Source organism: Malurus melanocephalus, unplaced genomic scaffold (assembly GCF_030028575.1).
Source record: "Malurus melanocephalus ecotype Western Australia unplaced genomic scaffold, MMel_1.1 scaffold_590, whole genome shotgun sequence".
In the NCBI taxonomy this organism is placed as follows: Eukaryota; Metazoa; Chordata; class Aves; order Passeriformes; family Maluridae; genus Malurus; species Malurus melanocephalus.
In genome coordinates, this window is record NW_026623822.1 from 78,340 (window position 1) to 96,835 (window position 18,496).

Here is an 18,496-nt window from a genome sequence, read left to right on the forward strand (position 1 = left end):
TTTTTTTTTTTTTTTTTTACTGTAGTTGTAATCCCTGGATTTTAGGCAGGGGATGTAAAACATCCTTAGCTGTATTTTTATATAGTCACTAGAACAAATCTGATTCTAACAGAACTGCTGCAGGGTGCAATTAGAGAGGMGATTGGGACCATATTTGCTGTTTCTTATGTGGGATTTCATTCCAACAGAATTAACATCAGTGAGGGAGGAAATAGCTCTCATAGTCCTGTGGTTTGTAAATATTTTCCTTTTCTTCCTGTGGTAACATCCTGCCTTGCAATTCCTTTTTCTTTCATGCTGCCAGGCTGGTGATTGCCCCCCTGGTAAGCCGTCATGAGAAGCTSTGGTCCAATTTCTGGGGAGCACTGAGCCCTGATGGATACTATGCCCGCTCAGAAGACTACGTGGACATTGTTCAAAGGCGGAGGGTGTGAGTATGCAAAGAGAGCTTTTCAGTGACATAATCCCTCAAATRTAAAGCTTGCTGCAGCACATTATCATCAAACTAATATTAAAAAAACAGAGAGCACAACTCTCTTTGTGTGTAGGAAAAGAAATCTCTGCTCCCATTTGGAAGCTGCTTTATGTTCTCCCCTGAGCAGAGACAATAATATASTTGGGGCAGATTTTCTTATGATCAGAGTAAGGGTTTGAGAGAGCTGACTGCTCAAATCATCTCATCTTACTCATGTCATGTTTTCCCACCTTTCCCTTTATAGTTAGTGTGATTCTTAAAATCCYGTGAAGTGCTGTTTAATCTCTATCGGATAAATCTTCAGAGAATACCAGGTGATCCTTGAATGGAAGATTCACAAAACAGAATTGATTCATTCATATTCTTGAGTGACCCTCTTTTTCACAAACCATTGTATGTTGCAATAAATACTAGAAATCAGCTTATGCACTTTTGGCTGGTTCAGTTTCTTTAAATCGCTGGAAAAAATACGTTGATCTCTCTRGGAAGAGATTCAAGCCATTAATTATGTCCCTAGCAAAAGCACACGGTAGCAATTAATTGCTTTCACAGTGGTCTAGCATTTGTGCAGCTTAAAAGCTCTGGGCAATATAAGTGATATTTTTCTGGAATGACAATCTCTCTTGGTATGATTTCTCATGATGGCTCATTTAGGCAAGTCTGGCTGATGCTGCAGTGCTGCCTGTCATCCTGTTAAGTCCAGCAGTATCWGTCTTAGTGGTGTTTCAAGTCTCACTTTCCTTCCCCTGTGTTTCAGCGGGCTTTGGAATGTTCCCTACATCAGCAGTGTTTAYCTGGTTAAAGGCAGGACTCTGCGCTTGGAGCTTGACCAGGGAGATCTGTTCCACAGTGGCAAGCTGGACGCTGACATGGCTTTCTGCCACAATGTTCGGAATCAGGTCAGTCGAGGAGAGAGGCTGGCAGGGGAGAGCTGCATGCCAGGGTGGAGGGCACTGGATTAAGTAGTTTCAAGGCATTCAGCTCTGCCAGGGCAGGGACAGGGTGAACTGGTACTGGTCAGTACAGTGCAGACTTTGGAACAGCCTGAGATTTCTGTCTTGCTGTGAAACCATGCATAGCTGTGGACCACAAAATGTGGATAACATTTTTGTTCTTGGGCCTTTTCATGGTTGCTCTAAATGAGAGAGACTGGGTAAGAAGGAAGACCCTAATCTCACAGCAGCTGCTCTTCTCTGCTTCCAGCCCTGGCTGACAGGACACAGAATTACTGTCTCTGGCTATAACCTTTCAAAGTTTCCCATATCCAGGTGGAAATTAAACTGAAAGTCTACAGGAAAAAGAATAAGTAAATTAACAGCTTGGAGAACTGTCTAGTGCATGGTTTCATATCAGAAATATGAGGCCTTTACTGTTTCTCTCTGTGCTGCAGGGAGTCTTTATGTACCTGACAAACCGGCATCAGTTTGGACACATACTGTCCCTGGAGAATTACCAGACAAGTCACCTCCACAATGACCTCTGGCAAATATTCAGCAATCCTGAGGTAAGATAACCTKGCATACTCAACAGGCACAGCAGTGTGGGAATATCTGATATTAGCTTCACCACTATGGGAAGTCCAGGCTCTGTAATRTGTCTCCCAGGTGGGATGAGGAGCATAGGCACAGAATTTAAAGAGAGGATGTTTTTGAGATTCATAAMATATGGATCTTCAAAGCCTATGAAATACTGTTTGCATGAGTGTCTGGCCTTTTATCACCTCTTTAGCAGGGGCCCCATAGAAATTGTTTGCTTATCTTTTAATTGCAGGACTGGAGAGAAAAGTACATCCATGAAAACTACACAGCAGCTCTGAAAGGGAAATTGGTAGAAATGGTAAGAAAACATCAGTGTTATCCATCAGAATGGAAGATGAGTATCAGGACAATGCTTTCATCATCATTATTGTAATTCTCAGGAATAAGCAATACAGCACAGGAAACCTGGCCTTGAAGGTATTTTTAAAGCCAAATAATTTTCCTAGAAGTACATATCCAGCTCTCATAAGTGGAAGTGGGGCACATAAATCAGCAGACAAATTTCTATCCTCAATATTTTAGTTTCTTTCCACTTAAAYTTACTACAATCTTACTTAAACTTACTACAAACTCATTTAAACTTATTACAATCTACTGTTTAGCTTTACTTCTTTTGCCTCAAGCACCTGTCCTTGTTTCTGCTGTTCTCACCTGTTTACTATCTGCAGCCCTGCCCAGATGTTTACTGGTTCCCCATATTCACTGACACTGCCTGTGATGAGCTGGTGGAAGAAATGGAACATTATGGCCAGTGGTCCACAGGTGACAACACGGTAAGTAAATGCTGGAGCTCTTCAGTTCTGGGTCACGGTGTTTGCTGTGCATCTCTGGTGGCAGCCTCCTGTAGGAAGGCATTAGATCACAAATTAAACCAGGAAAGTGTAGAAAATACTTTAATTTTGCTCCTGATTAGCTCTGATATTCCCCTGTGTCTTTAGTATCCTCTGAAGTTCCAGTGTTCAGTCTTTCTGATGGTAACATTGTTTACCCTAGCTTTTAATTATTGTTTGAAATGATTAGTTTCTACTAATGAAATTAGTTTTCCATCTAACTAATGAAATTAGTTTTCCATTCTAACTAATGAAATTAGTTTTCCATCCTGCAAATTCTGATGAACAAACATCATCTTTTTCTTGTAGTTACCAGAAACAAGTATTTTTAATTCCTGAACTCCAGTGTTCCCATCCTTATGGGTATTTCTGTCGATTCTATTTCAGGACAGCAGAATACAAGGGGGATATGAGAACGTCCCAACTATTGACATACACATGAACCAAATTGGCTTTGAAAGAGAATGGTATAAGTTTCTTCTGGACTATATTGCACCTATCACAGAGAAATTGTACCCAGGATACTACACCAAGGTATGTCCACCTTAACATCAAAATTCATGGTCAACTCAGCACCTCTTTCAGCTCCAGCTTTGTGACAAGAATCCTCCAGCAATGCACACACCTCTTCCCAGTACAGAGGAACTGACCCTGCAGTGTGACTTAAGTATGTGCATTAGGAAATATGCAATTTCTCAATGACATTCTTCTGCCTGATTGTTGCTTTTCTCCCTTAGCAGTGGGATTTCAGCAGTTTCAGTGTTACATCATGCTCTGCAGCTCAGGAGCCACAGACCACTACAGGCCTGTAACAGAGTGCMCTTTGTTCTTGTCTCTCAGACCCAGTTTGAGCTGGCCTTTGTGGTTCGCTACAAACCTGAYGAGCAGCCATCCCTGATGCCCCACCACGATGCTTCCACCTTCACCATCAACATTGCCTTGAACAGAGTTGGAATCGACTATGAGGTGAGTGAGTGCCCCCTAATCCAGGGGATCCCGAGTGCAGCACAGCCCCTGSAGCAGCTGAAAACTCTTCCCCAATCCACATCAGCCTTCTTTGCACTAAGGGTTGCATTAATGACTGGGCTGAGCTAAGAAAGAGGTTTTTGAATGCATCAGAACACCTCAAGCACCTTCTCACATTTTCACAAGTGCTGCCAGSAGAAGGCAGGGACCCCTTCCATGAGGTGTTTTCTCCAAGCTGATGTGTCTCTCGTGTTCCACCAGGGAGGAGGCTGCCGTTTTCTGCGCTACAACTGCTCCATCCGAGCCCCACGGAAAGGGTGGACCCTGATGCATCCAGGACGTCTGACCCACTACCACGAGGGTCTGCCAACCACCAAAGGAACCCGCTACATCGCAGTGTCCTTTCTTGACCCCTAGAGCCATGGCTCCCAGGAAGGACCTTCTCCTGGCCCTGCTCACTGCTGACTTTTAGTGGAAACAGGGAATGCTGCTGAGAGTTTCTAAGGCATTGTTCAAAGCTGTTTGGACATTGATTTTTAATGATGTTCACAGACTCCAGTACTGGAAGATCTCCCTCTCTGATACTGCAGGTAATATCTAGGAATATTGCTGTAGAAGTCCAAAGAGGATTTTGTGCCTTCATTTTTGCTTCTGCKCCTCATCTGCTGTTTCTTGAAAGTGCCGTTTACTTGAACCTTCATCGGTGATTGATTGCCTTTAAAAAATGCCTYTTTGGACTGGAAATCCAGCTTTTTGGAGGCAAGTTACAAGCTGRAATCCCATTTCCATCCACAGCATATATGGGATTGGATGTTAGACAATAATTCCTGGACATTATTCCAAATATAAACCAATCAGGGAGCTGACTCCAGAAGTCATAGCAGTTAAATGTCACACCAGATGAAACTCAGTAAAAGCCTGAAGATCATCTGATTCCTTACCTCTTTGCAGTCTTTGCAAGCAAATCACAAACTTCAGAGCAGCAGCAGTGGCAATATAAGTGCTTCTGGTAAACTAAAGGAAGGTCCTCTGATGGTGCTTTACCTCTGAGATTAGAACTGAAGTGATAAATGCCCCCCAACCTTGTGTTTCTCCAGCTAAGAGCAGCAGACATACCCACACAAATTCAGGCCATGTCAATATCTAGAGTAAATCTAAGAGAGGAAAGATTGGGAGCAACTACATCAGTCAGGAAGCCTTCACTGTGAAATTGTTCTCTACCATGTTAAGATTGTCAAAAGCTCTGATCCATCTCTGGATAACAACCCAGAGATCCCAGTGGTTTTTGGTGGCCTGAYTGCAATTGTCAGAGATTGTTTTGATAATTTTCTTTGATGGTGCATTCACATTAGATTTAAAGGCTGTTCTCTGGTTCATMGAAAAAATAATTACTCAGTGTTTCTATTATTTGAGACTGAAAACCAAAACACTCCATTGCAGAAATTTCTCTAGTGGGGTCAAGGATGATAGAAATGAGTGSTTGGGAAGTGCTGAGAGATTGTGGTGAACTACTAGGTATAAAAATATGTCTAGACTAGACCTGTGGTTAGAGAGGGAAGGGRCAGAAACCTTCCCTGCCTGTGCCTGTGAGACACCTGCATTGCTTATCAGACACCATTATGCCAGACTAGCGTGTTTCACAAGCAGTAAATTCATATAATGATTGTCTTTTGGGAAAAAAAAAATTATCTGCCTTTTAGTTGTGTGTCTCCAGCATTTGACTGATTGTCAGGGTAGAGCACCTTCTTGTGGAATGGGTCACTCTAATGGAGAATAGCTTTAGATATGTAAGTTCTGGCAGGAGCTGTACATGTTTGGAACRATCCTGAGGAAGGGGACATACAGCTTTCCCCACCGCTTTCCTTGAGCTTTTTAGCTCTATTTCGAGGCCACCCACTCACCTGTGCCCAGGAGAGAAAAATCCAGGCGGGGACAATCGTTTGAGAATTAAAAYTGTACTAAATCCTGTTACGTGAAATCCAAAACTGTCTGTTACCAAACGAAGGGATCGATAAGCCAGTCGTCGAGATGTCCAAAATGTGTATAATGTATTTATTCAGCAGTTGGAGTTTTTTCCCTTATTTTGTTGCGCGTTTCCTCGGGCCGGTTCGGTGGCGGGCGTTGACGAGCTGTACGGTTTAAACGAGCGTAGGAAACTCGCATTAAACCCTTTCCCGTGACACGGTCCGTGGGTTCGGTTTCTGAGGGGAGGCCCGGGCCGCCGCCCCGCCCGCCATGATGCTCCGGGACTACAGYTCCCAGCGTGCCCCGCGCGCGGCGCTCGGTGATGACGTATTCCGCACTGCGCCGCCGGGGTGACGGCGCCGCGGAGTGACATGGCTGCCGTGCGGGAGCGGCGCTGAAGGTGAGCCCTGGGCGGGGCCGGGCCGAGGGGACTTGGCAGCTGCTCCAGGCCGGTCCGGACTCTCTGGAGGTCGCSTCCCGAGCAGCAGGGATAGGGGCAGGGAGAAGAGCAGGGGCGGGTGAGTGTCGGACCCGCTGGGGCCGGGTTCTGAGGGGGCGCGGGGAATGCGGTTCCCGCCCTTTTCGCCCACCTCTGAGGGCTCAGGGGGACGGCGCGGCGTTCGTCCGGAGCGTCAGCCCAAAGCATCGGGGTGGCGGGGGAGCAGAGCTGGGAGATTGTCCGGGCACACCGGGATGGCGGGGGAGCAGAGCCCAGAGCATCCCCGGGCACAGCGGGATGGCGGGGGAGCAGAGCTCGGAGCATCCCCCGGGCACACCGGGATGGCAGGGGAGCAGAACCCGGAGCATTCCCCGGGCACACCGGGATGGCGGGGGAGCAGAGCCCGGAGCATCCCTCGGGCACACCGGGATGGCGGGGGAGCAGAGCCCATTTCCCGGGCACAGCGGGATGGCGGGGGAGCAGAGCTGGGAGCATCCCTGGGCCACAGCGGGATGGCGGGGGAGCATTCCCCGTGAAGGAGCTCGGTAGCCTGTGTCTCTCATCCGTGCTCACTCTGTAGCCTGTGTCTCTCATCCGTGGTCACTCTGCCACAGGGGCGGAAACCGGCTGGACTCGGCGTCGCTGAAGGATTTGCGGGACGGAGTCCGGCCGGGCCGAGGGAGAAGGCAGGGAAAACTGCTGCCGTTTGTCTTCGAGAGGGCCTCAAGCTGGCCATGCCTGACTTGTGAAAACGTAACTCATCCTGAAAGTAAGCGGAGGATGGGGAGGAGTGATCCCTGCGAGCCGGTTTATTGGAAGGGACAAAGTGGTTGGTTTTTTTTTTCTCCTGATAGAGGAGTTGTAAAAAGTGGAAGAATTTTTTTTTTTGTGAAAGAAAGAAGATAATTTTTTTTTAACGTGTGTTTATCTAGTTCTTGTTAGGATGCTCTGTCGGATCACAGAATCACAGAATGGTTTGGGTTGGAAGGACTTTTTAGATTATCTACCTACCTGTAGATAATCTACCCCCTGCCATGGGCAGGACACCTTCCACTAGACCATGTGGATCAAGCCCCATCCATCCTGGCTTTGGACACTTCTAGGGTTGGGGCAGCCACAGCTTCTCTGGGCAACCTATGCCTCACCACCCTCACAGGGAATAATTCCTTCCCCATATCCCATCTAACCCTGTCCCCTGGCAGTGGGAAGTCATTCCCCTTTGTCCTGTCACAACATCCCCTTGGATTGCTGTTGGCAYTTGGTGACACTGGTCTTCATTGGATTTTTCCCTGTAGCGCGATGTCCCTGTTGTTTACTCGTTCCAACTCAATAGTTGCAGTGAAGAAGGATAAAAGACACATGGCTGAGGTAAATGCWTCTCCACTCAAACATTTTGTCACTGCAAAGAAGAAAATTAATGGTATCTTTGAACAGCTGGCTGCATACATCAACGAGAGCTCCTCATTCCTGGAAGGTAAGCTGAATTCTTGAACTATGAGTGTAACAGTGCTCTGCCCACGTACAATTTCCCCAAACACACACACCAAACCTCCTCAATCAGTTAAATGCCATTGCTATATCTGTGTTTGTTTATACATGCATGTCTGTTTATGTGTTCATGTTTGTAAGAAATACTGGAAATTATTTTGTTGAATTTGAGTGGAATTCAGTTTCTTATTTTGAAGATGAGAAGTACATGCATGTTAAGAAACTGAGCTAGTTAGGGAGCTACGCTTGGTTTTTATGGGAAATATTTAATTAATTACACAATCCCAGTAGGGTTTTTTTGCCTATAATCCTTTCAATATTCTTGCCTGAACACATCATTGCTACTGACATGTAACATAGGGCAGTAATTGGCTTTAACAGCTTAAGGCACAGACAGATTTTATCTCTAAGGGTGCTGGACTGTTTGCAATTGTGTTCAGGGCAGTCCCAAGAATGGCCAGTTGATAAATGCTGTTGCAGGATTGCCTCAGGGTGTCATTGCCTGTGTCAAGATCACCCACATGAGCTGTGGAACACAGATAAATGTTCAGTTCTGTGTGTTAGCATCACAGAGAGGGCTTTCACCCAGGATTGACCCAGACAGCTTCTGGTATTCAGAGACATGATCTGTTTTGATTTTAGAAACACACAAGAATGTAGAGCTTGATCCTGTYACCACAGAAGAGCAGGTGGTGGAAGTCAAAGGCTACCTGTCAAAAGTCAGTGGTATTAGTGAAGTGTTGGCAAGACGACATATGAAAGTTGCTTTTTTTGGGAGGTGAGTCACGTGCTTGTGTCGCCTACACTCCCCACTCAGCARAGCATTTGAGTGTTACAGCCAGTAAAAAATATTTATAGAAACACTAGTGCTTTAGCTTTTGCATGTAATGTGCATAACCCTAGTCCAGGTGCTTTTGTAAATTGGAAACAAATACTGCATCATGTAATTGTTCAATTTGAATTCTTAAAATAAGGAAATAGAAAARTCTTTTTTCAGGTTGCCTTTGGCGCCTGAATTATTAATGGCTCTGATACAGCTTGGCTTTAGATAACTTGCTTCTCAAAATGAGCACACCTGGCTGGCAGAARCCTGAAACAATGTCCTTAATCTGACTGCAGGACAAGTAATGGGAAGAGCACTGTGATAAATGCCATGCTGTGGGACAAAGTTCTTCCTTCAGGAATTGGACACACCACTAATTGCTTCTTGCGTGTAGAAGGGACCGATGGACATGAGGCTTTCCTGCTGACTGAAGGCTCAGAGGAAAAGAAGAGTGTTAAGGTACAATTTCCTTAAGCATAAGGTTAAGGATAAGAGCTCTTCAGGAATGTCAGAAAAGGGAAGAAACAAGAAACTTAAATTTCACAGTTAAGGATTTTAATCATTAAAGGAGTGAAGATGAAGAAAGAGTCTTTGTTAGATGTAGGACATAAGGAATGAAGCAAGTTGCAGGATGGGGACTTGTTMATTTTATGAAAAAGATGGTATGTTGTATTTGTTAGTGWTAGCAGGGAACAATGACTCAGGAARTTCTGAGATTTGTATGTCTGACAGAATCACACACTTCCTGATAATTCCTCAGTAGCCTTCCTYGACAGAAAAAAATCTCTTATCAACTCTCATTAGCAGTTGCCTTTTTGCTAGGACACTCAGGAAGRTTTTGTGTGGTATACCTTCCAGGGACAAAACAATTTGGACTTGAGCTTTATCTTAAATTGTCTTTGAGTACAGCCCTGAAGGGGAGATAATTGTGTTACTGGGTCTTGGCATACAGGAAATGTTATTTCCATCTTTTCATAGACAGTAAACCAGCTGGCTCATGCCCTTCATCAGGATGAACATCTGAATGCTGGCAGCCTAGTCAGTGTAATGTGGCCCAATTCCAAATGTTCTCTCTTAAAAGATGACCTGGTGCTGATGGACAGGTGAGAAATAGCTTTCTTTCCTTTCCTGCTTATCACAGACTAATTACAGAAATGTTATCRAATATATATTTAACAAACCTCAAGGGAGTTGACCTTGTTCTAATATGAGACAGTGACTGAAGTCCTTTGCTGTAATTAACAGTGGGATTTTCTTGGTCATTACTTCCTTTTAGCCTATACTCTGTCACTTCAGGGCAGTGTAGCTCAGACATGGGAAATGAATGCACTGAAAAGYTCTTAGTAACTTTTTAAATTCTGGTTTTGCTGTATTCACAGCACAGTAATGTCTCATTTCTTTTTATTGCTAGTCCTGGCATTGATGTAACTACAGAGCTGGACAGCTGGATTGACAAATTCTGTCTCGATGCTGACGTATTTGTCCTGGTGGCAAATTCTGAATCAACATTGATGCAAACTGTATGTACAAGTCCACTTGTTCAATGAAATTTACTGAGGGTTAAAAATATTTGATGTATTAATCTAAAGAGCTTTTGTTTCATTTTCCTAGGAGAAGCAGTTCTTTCACAAGGTGAATGAACGTCTATCTCGACCCAATATATTTATTTTAAATAACCGCTGGGATGCTTCTGCCTCTGAACCAGAATATATGGAAGAGGTTTGTGATGCATTTACTCATTACATGGATATTACAGAGTCTGTTTTGATTCTGGTCCTTGGGGATACAAGCAGTGCTATGTGTGAATGTTCTACCATTTGGATTTTTATCACCTTAGTTCAGAGACTAGAGGGAGCATAGACTAGTGATCAGGACATGACTCTTGAAATTTTTGAGTTGGAAATCAAGAGTCTCACAGGGGTCTTTTGAAGTTAGATCACTTTAGATAACCTYTGGAAAATTCCATAAAATAGCAAATTTTTTTTCTTGCTCTTTTGGTAGCWTAGACCAGCAGAGGGCATCTCGGTGCCTGGTCTAACCTTGAAGAGATGGATAAAGCAGATTAACTGCGTGTGTGGTTTATCCTGGTTGTTCCTCAGGTGCGCCGGCAGCACATGGAGCGCTGTACCAGCTTCCTGGTGGATGAACTGGGTGTGGTGGATCGAGCCCAGGCTGGGGATCGAATCTTCTTTGTGTCTGCAAAAGAAGTGTTGAATGCCAGGATTCAGAGGGCTCAAGGGATGCCAGAAGGAGGTGAGGAAAGCTAGCAAAAACTTTCCCTTTACTTATAAGGAAGGAAATAAAAAATACCTTGTTTTGAAAAAATGTATAAAATTGGGGTAGGCCAAATTATTAATAAGGCAATTGCAACAGAAAGAGGTGACTTAGCAGCACTTTTGCATTGTCTTCAGTGTAAAGCAGGAGCATTTACTGATGTCCAACATCTGATTGCTTTCTCAAAGTTKAAGTAGATGTTTTGTGCTTTTGTTCTTTTAGGTGGAGCATTGGCAGATGGATTTCAAGTAAGAATGCTTGAGTTTCAGAGCTTCGAGAGAAGGTTTGAGGTGAGCATTATGTGTGTTGACCTTCTGGTTAGGTTTTATTCCTGAAAGACTAGCATTCACAGGGACACATTTCAGAAATAGATCATATAGGAAGGAGAAATTGTGTTARTGTGCTCCTGCCTGCTTCTAATCTTGGACTGCCTTTTTTGTACAGGAATGTATCTCACAGTCAGCAGTGAAAACAAAATTTGAGCAGCATACAGTGAGAGCAAAGCAGATTGCAGAAGACGTTCGGCTCATCATGGACTCTGTGCATGTTGCTGCCCAGGAGCAGCGGTAAGAACTGATACTTTGTGCTTGCATAATGGGAGTTTGTATTTTGGTAGAGATGTAAGGGAACATGAGAATTTGAAATGCAAAGCAGAATTGGGAGCAGAAAGGACATGTACTGGTGGTCTAGCTTCTAGCAAATTATGGAAGTATTGGGAAAAGAGATTTTTTTGTCCTGTGCCATGACTGTGTAATGTATTGCAGATATTAACATGTTTTGTTACTGGGCAGGAGAACCTGTCTTATTTCTGGAACTCAAATATATTTATAGATGAAAAAAACGCATTTTTCTGGCATTTTGATGAACAGGGTTTTTTTTTCACCAGAGTTTACTGTCTGGAAATGCGAGARGAACGACAGGATCGTCTGGGTTTTATTGACAAACAGCTGGAGCTCCTTACTCAAGACTACAAGCGKAAAATCAAACAAATCACAGAAGAGGTGGAGAGGCAGGTAAGGAGAAACTTACCTTAAGGCTGTGGAAAACTAGATTGTCTGAAACAGCAACCAGCATGGGGAAAATGCGGAGTGCTGACAAAGCTTTGAAATACTAGAAATGTGGGAGTTAGGATGGAAAGAGGAGAAATGCTTTTAGAAGCTCTATTTTCTCTCCTGTACTGTTTCTCTAGGTGTCAAATGCAATGGCAGAAGAAATCAGGCGGCTCTCAGTGTTGGTAGATGAATATCAAGCAGACTTCCATCCATCTCAAGTAGTTCTTAAAGTGTACAAGACTGTAAGTGATGTTTGCTTCCTGCAGGTTGCTTAAACAATTTAAGAGACCTTTTCTAGCTTTAGGTTTTTTTTAATAATCTCAGCAATAAATTGATGCACATGTTACATATCACATTATATAGATTGAACAGACCTTTTCCTAAACTAAACAGTCCATGAAAGATTTTTTTGCCTTTTCATCCCCTTCACTGAAAAATGGGTGTATGGGAAGTATGAACTTGATGTTATAACACTGGGCAGACAGATTGTGTCCTTCTGTTCTGGGTGGGTCTTTTTAACTAGCAAGCCTTAGCACCTTCAGCATGCATCTTAGCYATGTTTATTCTAATTTTAATAATTCTTTCTTTGTTTGTCAGGAGCTGCATAAACACATAGAGGAAGGCCTGGGCCGTAACATGTCAGATCGTTGCTCCAGTGCAATCACTACTTCCCTGCAGACAATGCAGCAAGAAATGATAGGTCAGTTCCACAGGCAATATTCCCCTTTCTCTTTCCTTGAAGTGCAATCCAAAATAACTATGCGGGTGTTCTGGGTTTCTCATTAATCCAATGGTTGATGTGCAGCTGTCACCATCTTAATTTCCATGTTGATGAGTAATACTGTTGTGCAGAGAACTAGTTCTGTGTTTGAACATGTGCGGTGATTTCCTAATGAATATGTACAGTCAGCTAATCCTCATGACAGAGAGGAACCATGGCTTTGGAAATTTGAGAGATTTTCACACCAAATCCTAATGAAATGACTTGTAACTAGGTGCATGTCTCAATATGGAATTTAATGGGACTATCATGCCTAAAGACTTGTAGAGCTGGATTTCAGATTCTRTTTTCCAAGGTCTCATCTGTAAATTTCACCTGCTACCTATAAGAATTTTACCATGGAAAGATTTCCTTACGAGTTGATCTGAAGAACCAAGAATTGAATTGTAATTGATAATGTACCTCTCACTTTGCAACATGCTTGACTTTCGAAATTTAGCATACTCAGGAACATACTCCTCCCTGGGGAAGATGAAACAAGCCTTAACCACCCTGATTACAGAACACAAGACAAGTTAATTCTTGTAAATCAACAGCTGTTGCTTGCATGTTTTTGTTTTCTGTCTGTGCAGATGGTTTAAAACCCCTCCTCCCAATCTCTCTGCGGGGCCAGATAGACATGTTAATACCCCGTCAGTGCTTCATGCTCAGCTATGATCTGAACTGTGACAAGCTTTGTGCCGACTTCCAGGAGGACATAGAATTCCATTTCTCTCTTGGATGGACAATGTTAGTGAACAGATTTTTGGGACCAAAGAATGGKCGTCGGGCCTTGATGGGCTACAATGACCAGGTAAAATACCTTTTTGAATGATTGGGGTAGATACTCCTTATTTCARTGGCTGCTGAAGTTCCTTTGGTGGAACGAGCAGTGGTTCACCTCCTCTTATTCCCTTCTTTGATTTTGTTTTGTCCCTGCTTTTCTAATTAGGTTCAACGCCCTTTAACACCAGCAAATCCCAGTCTGCCTCCTTTGCCTCAGGGCTCTATGACCCAGGAAGAACTCATGGTGTCCATGGTGACTGGACTGGCCTCATTAACTTCCCGAACTTCTGTCGGGATCATTGTGGTTGGTGGTGTGGTATGTATGCATTCTAGGCAGCATTTTTATAACTTMAATTGGAGCACTGACTTAAAAAGTACTTACACTGCTGAATCCTGTAGATACTTGCTATTCACAGATAGTGACCTACTTTCTCCTTTGGTCTTCCATTTGAGTATAAATAGCTGATTTTGCAATGCTCTGTGCACTGTTGTTGGGAGTGAGCATCAATCCGAGATGATGTTTGTATAATTTGTTTCTCTTTGTGCTTCTTTAGGTCTGGAAGGCTGTGGGTTGGAGACTGATTGCTCTCTCTTTTGGCCTTTACGGGCTGCTCTATGTGTACGAGCGCCTCACCTGGACCACCAAAGCAAAGGAGAGAGCTTTCAAACGGCAGTTTGTGGAGTATGCTGGGGAGAAACTGCAGCTCATTGTCAGCTACACGGGCTCCAACTGCAGCCACCAAGTCCAGCAGTGAGTTCCCTATATTCAGCTAAAACCTTATAGAAATTCTGATGTTTGGGTTTTTTTTAAATGCTGTTCCTTGTTAAAAAAGGATAACTTCATACTTAACTCCAGATTTTAAAAAATGTAATGACACATTTGTTTTAAAGTAATATTACTCTTATTTTGAATATGTTGTGCTTGGKTGATGTTAGGCATTAGACTTAATGTACTTCCATGTCTCAGATCAAAATGCTCTGACATATTCTTGTGCGGAAGYGGAAAGATGAACATCTGAGTCATGATACCATCATCACTATACATCAAAGGGATTTATTCCTTGAATGTGCTGCTTGATCTTACTTTTCATCATACCCAACTCTTGTTTCATAGAGAGCTTGCTGGGACGTTTGCYCATTTGTGTCAGCAAGTGGATGTCACACGGGAGAATCTTGAGCAAGAAATTTCTGCCATGAATAAAAAAATCGAAGTTTTGGATTCACTGCAGAGCAAAGCAAAACTGCTGAGGTGAGATTTGATTATTCCATACAATKGTTTTTCATGTGATTGCCTCAGGATGTTGATATGAGCTGTAGCTTAGAGTTCATTTTGTGTTCGCCATAGCACTTGATGTGCAGCACTTTTTCCTACCAAGTCATGTTCCCTTTCACTAGGTACTTTCCCATGGACTGTCAACAGTCATTTAAAGCTTCTGTCTTACAAAGCACCTTTTTCTTCTTGTTTTTWATTTGTTTGAAATTACATTTCCTTCCCATTTATCAAAACATGCAGTCTTCCACACCCACAAACTCCTTCAGGCCCTTATAAAAAGTCTTGCCTTCACCTTTGTATCCAGCTGTCTGCTGCTTTCTTTACCCTGCAAAGGCTATTGGGAAGACTCTTTCAAACATTCCTTACCTACACAGTAAGACCAATGTCCAAGATCTCTGAACCTCAAAGGCTAGGGACTGACAGCAGGCAGGCATTCCTGACCTGCAAGGAATGGCATCAGCCTTTTGGCATGGACCTCTGGCACTCCATGCCTTGCTGTGTACTCGTTTTAGTCATGCTTCTTTCTGACTGGCTTGAGAAGAGCTGTTTCATTCACCTAACAAAACTTTCTGTCCTTGCAGGAACAAAGCAGGTTGGCTTGACAGTGAGCTCAACATGTTCACACATCAGTACCTGCAGCAAAGCAGATAATGTGGGAAGACGAGACAAACAACAGTTTCCCTTCAGTGCTCTCTTAATTACTGCAGAGAAYGTGGTGGGTGATGGAATTCCCTAAAGGGAATGAGCAAGAGCCTATTGCTATGTTTCCAGTTGCTGTGTGAACAATAGGATTCTGCTTCCCTGTCCTGTGTCCCACCTCGAAACACTAGCTGTTAATAACTCTTCTTTCTCCTTGTGAGACCAGGCTACTTCAGGAGGAATGTGTGCTTTATACATTTACAGGGGGCTTTTTCTGCACTTCATTTTGCTTTAAATGAATTTAAAGCAATCAAGCAAATGTTTATCAGGTTAAAAGTTATTCTGACACATCTTTATGGAGTCATTTGTTTTACTTCTTAAAAACACAATTTTTGACTTCCAAGCCCCAGGTTGATGTATGTGTGACAAGCAGCATTTGACTAAACACAGATGCCGTGCACACAGATGTGAGGGAGGTTTCACAAAGCATTTATAGCCCACGCAGGCCTGTCTTCTAGGTTAATATTCTGTTATTCTAGAACATAACAGAGAATCACAATGCCCCTTCAYAGAAAGTTTTGTTGCTGTCAGTATGCTTAAATCTATGAACAAAACCCAGTTCTCTTCTGGAGCAAGAGGGACTAAGATTTGGCTTTGGTAAGCTTAGTTTGGAGTTAGTTTCTTCCTYTTAAGAGCTCTGTAATAACACAATCTGGCCATTTCCTGCTGTGGAAAAATAGTTTGCAAAGATTAAACTAATTCCTGTGAAAGTGMKGATAATTTGTCAKCTTGTTGAAGAAGAAAACTAGGAAAGAGAAGCCAGTTAACACAATGTAATGCACTGCCTTATGAGCTCAGTTGATGAATGTGGATTTTCTTTGGAAAAGCACAGCTGTGTTTCTGGAAGCAGGCCTGTGGAATTCCATTACCACTATTTGGCCACAAGAACAGCATGTGGATTACACGCTGTAAGAGATTTTGCTTCATGTAGAGTTCCCACAGGATGTTACAGTCTGAGCAGCAACAGGATTTGTTAAGTTTCTCTCCTGTTAAAAGTATCAGAACATGCAGGCAAGTACAACTCCTCTGGGGTGGGGGGACTTGTGACCCTTGTAGTTTATACCAGGGCAAGCATGTGTTAAAGCACCTTATTTTTTTCAAGACATTCTGTATTTGCAAATACATTAAATKAATTGTTGAGTTTTGCCCTGATGCRGGTTTTGAATTTGGAATATAATATTTGGGATTTGAATAGTCTTGAGTCTCTTCCTATTGGAATTGATATTGAAGGAATTCTCAATGATTTTAGGAGGAGTAGGATTAGGTTTCTCTGTTGCAAGCTTATTTTCTCTTTGTGGGTCCGTATTTTGCCATTTGTTGGTTATAGCCTTTCTGTTGGCTACAAAATGTCTGAGGAATCTAGAACCAATCCTGCAGTTCTGTAGTTAGTGACAACCAAATCTTTTCAGCATCACACAGAGAGAATACAGGCTGTCTTTGAGAAGGTCCCAGCTKAATTCAGAACTACTGAGCAGTGGGGTGGTTTTCTTATTGACAGAGACTTTTCCCTTGAAAATGGCTTTAGGATTTCTCATTCCTGCTCASGTGTGAATATATGTGCCTGTGACAAGTCCCATGTTTTTCATATCATGCAAGTTCCAGAAAGAAGCTGCCTGCTGCTTGAGGGAATAAAAATAGTAAAATGTCAGTAAGTACTTCTTAGGTAAGGCTTTCTGAGATTTGCACTAAGACTTGAAGTATCTTTATTGTGTAGGAGGTAGTGGTGAGACACTTAAATCCCCAGAATGCAGAAAGGAAACAAATCTTTCCCTTCCAGTAGACAGGAACTTTGACTCCATCTCAAACTGAAAAGCTATTTTCATCAGAAGGTTTCTTTGATCTTGATTGAGTTCCTCAGGCWGCCACCAGGATGTGAGTATAGATTTGATCAAATCTGAGAATGAGCAAGAAAGAAATTCGAGTTTTTGCTTCTGGAAGTGTGTTCTCTGGGCTTGTGGTGAAGTATATTGGAGTAAGTGGAATCAYCTACTGTCACTCTGCTGCAGGTCTTAGTGAACAAATTTGAATCTTCAGTCTCTCAAGCTGTCACATACACAGTTACAATAAGTTTTGTTGTGTTCTATGAGTTAAAATATTAAACTCATCCCTAATACACAAGGATATTGTCAATTCCAGGTTGAGGCAGAGGATGATGTACTACTGCTCAGCAGCTCATGGCTTGAATGATGACCTTCCTTTAGAAGAGGTAGTGTTGGCATCTTTTCAGTGGCCCTTTAGGGAAAATCTGAGCTGATCTTTAAGCCGGTGTCTTATCTGTGAAGGGAAAAGAGATTGATGGGTTCCTAGAACTCAGTGTCTTGCTGCTGTGTGTTTGTGTGTGTGTGTGTGTGTGTGTGTGTGTGTGTGTGTGTGTGATGCTGCTTAGGCTCAGGTGCTGTCACTGCAGAGCTGAAACCTAACCTACAGAATGGGGGGAAGAGCCACTTGAATTTTTTCAGAAGCAAAGCTGCTAACGTGTGGGGTGGGATGTGTAACCCTTGTCCATGGAAGCCTGAATGATTGAGAATCAGACTTTTAACAGACAGGCCTATAAGCTGGAATCCTCCAAAACAAATTACAGCTGTACTTCTTTAACTGAGAGTGGTGGAGGAATGAACACTATCAGGAAGAGGTTGTTCTCTTCTGGTTTTCTTAAAGAATGCTGAACTAATCATTCAAACAGGTAATTCCAAAAACAGTCTTCCCCACCTACCATTAAAGAAAGTCAGCTAAATGCACTTTTATCTTACTGCTGCTACTTACTTTTCCTGTTGCGTTACACTGATGGAGCTCTTCAAAATACTCTTACCAGTGAGTTTTCTCTCTGCTGTATTTAAGGTGATGAATTTGCATGAGTTAGTTCTGTAACAGTGCTGTAAACAATGGAAACCAAAATAAAAATGAATTGGAAAAACATTTCTCCTGATGTGTCCTGCATGTTGCGAAACATGACTGTGAAACAGTCTTCCAGTGCAAGTATATCAGCCTACATCATCAGGATGTATAGCTTTGCTGCGTTGTGGTATTGAAATGCATGTTTGACACTGTTGAGCTTTTTCTGTGTTCTTATTTTGAAAATTAACAAGGCGACCAATGATACTGAATTGTCTGATAGTGATCATTTTAGT

At 42.9% G+C, this 18,496-nt stretch overlaps 2 protein-coding genes across 2 annotated transcripts in view; both read left to right on the forward strand.

Moving 5' to 3' along the window:
• Positions 1 to 5,994, forward strand: part of PLOD1 (procollagen-lysine,2-oxoglutarate 5-dioxygenase 1) — a 16,398-nt gene extending 10,404 nt beyond the window's left edge. The window contains exons 12-19 of the mRNA XM_057382875.1: positions 305 to 430; positions 1,233 to 1,374; positions 1,866 to 1,979; positions 2,246 to 2,311; positions 2,682 to 2,786; positions 3,231 to 3,377; positions 3,684 to 3,809; positions 4,071 to 5,994. Coding sequence (XP_057238858.1) covers positions 305 to 430; positions 1,233 to 1,374; positions 1,866 to 1,979; positions 2,246 to 2,311; positions 2,682 to 2,786; positions 3,231 to 3,377; positions 3,684 to 3,809; positions 4,071 to 4,226 — 982 coding nt within the window. The 3' untranslated portion in view covers positions 4,227 to 5,994. The remainder of the gene's footprint in view (positions 1 to 304; positions 431 to 1,232; positions 1,375 to 1,865; positions 1,980 to 2,245; positions 2,312 to 2,681; positions 2,787 to 3,230; positions 3,378 to 3,683; positions 3,810 to 4,070) is intronic.
• A 97-nt stretch (positions 5,995 to 6,091) lies between these two features.
• MFN2 (mitofusin 2) lies at positions 6,092 to 18,304 on the forward strand. The gene is made up of 19 exons (XM_057382874.1): positions 6,092 to 6,174; positions 6,828 to 6,982; positions 7,509 to 7,687; positions 8,344 to 8,479; positions 8,821 to 8,983; positions 9,503 to 9,627; positions 9,936 to 10,044; positions 10,136 to 10,243; positions 10,624 to 10,777; positions 11,021 to 11,088; positions 11,243 to 11,364; positions 11,685 to 11,811; positions 11,988 to 12,092; positions 12,448 to 12,550; positions 13,204 to 13,424; positions 13,563 to 13,712; positions 13,951 to 14,147; positions 14,511 to 14,645; positions 15,251 to 18,304. The coding sequence occupies exons 3-19, from the start codon at positions 7,513 to 7,515 to the stop codon at positions 15,318 to 15,320; spliced, it is 2,268 nt and encodes a 755-aa protein (XP_057238857.1). The 5' UTR covers positions 6,092 to 6,174; positions 6,828 to 6,982; positions 7,509 to 7,512; the 3' UTR covers positions 15,321 to 18,304.
• The last annotated feature ends 192 nt before the right edge of the window (positions 18,305 to 18,496 follow it).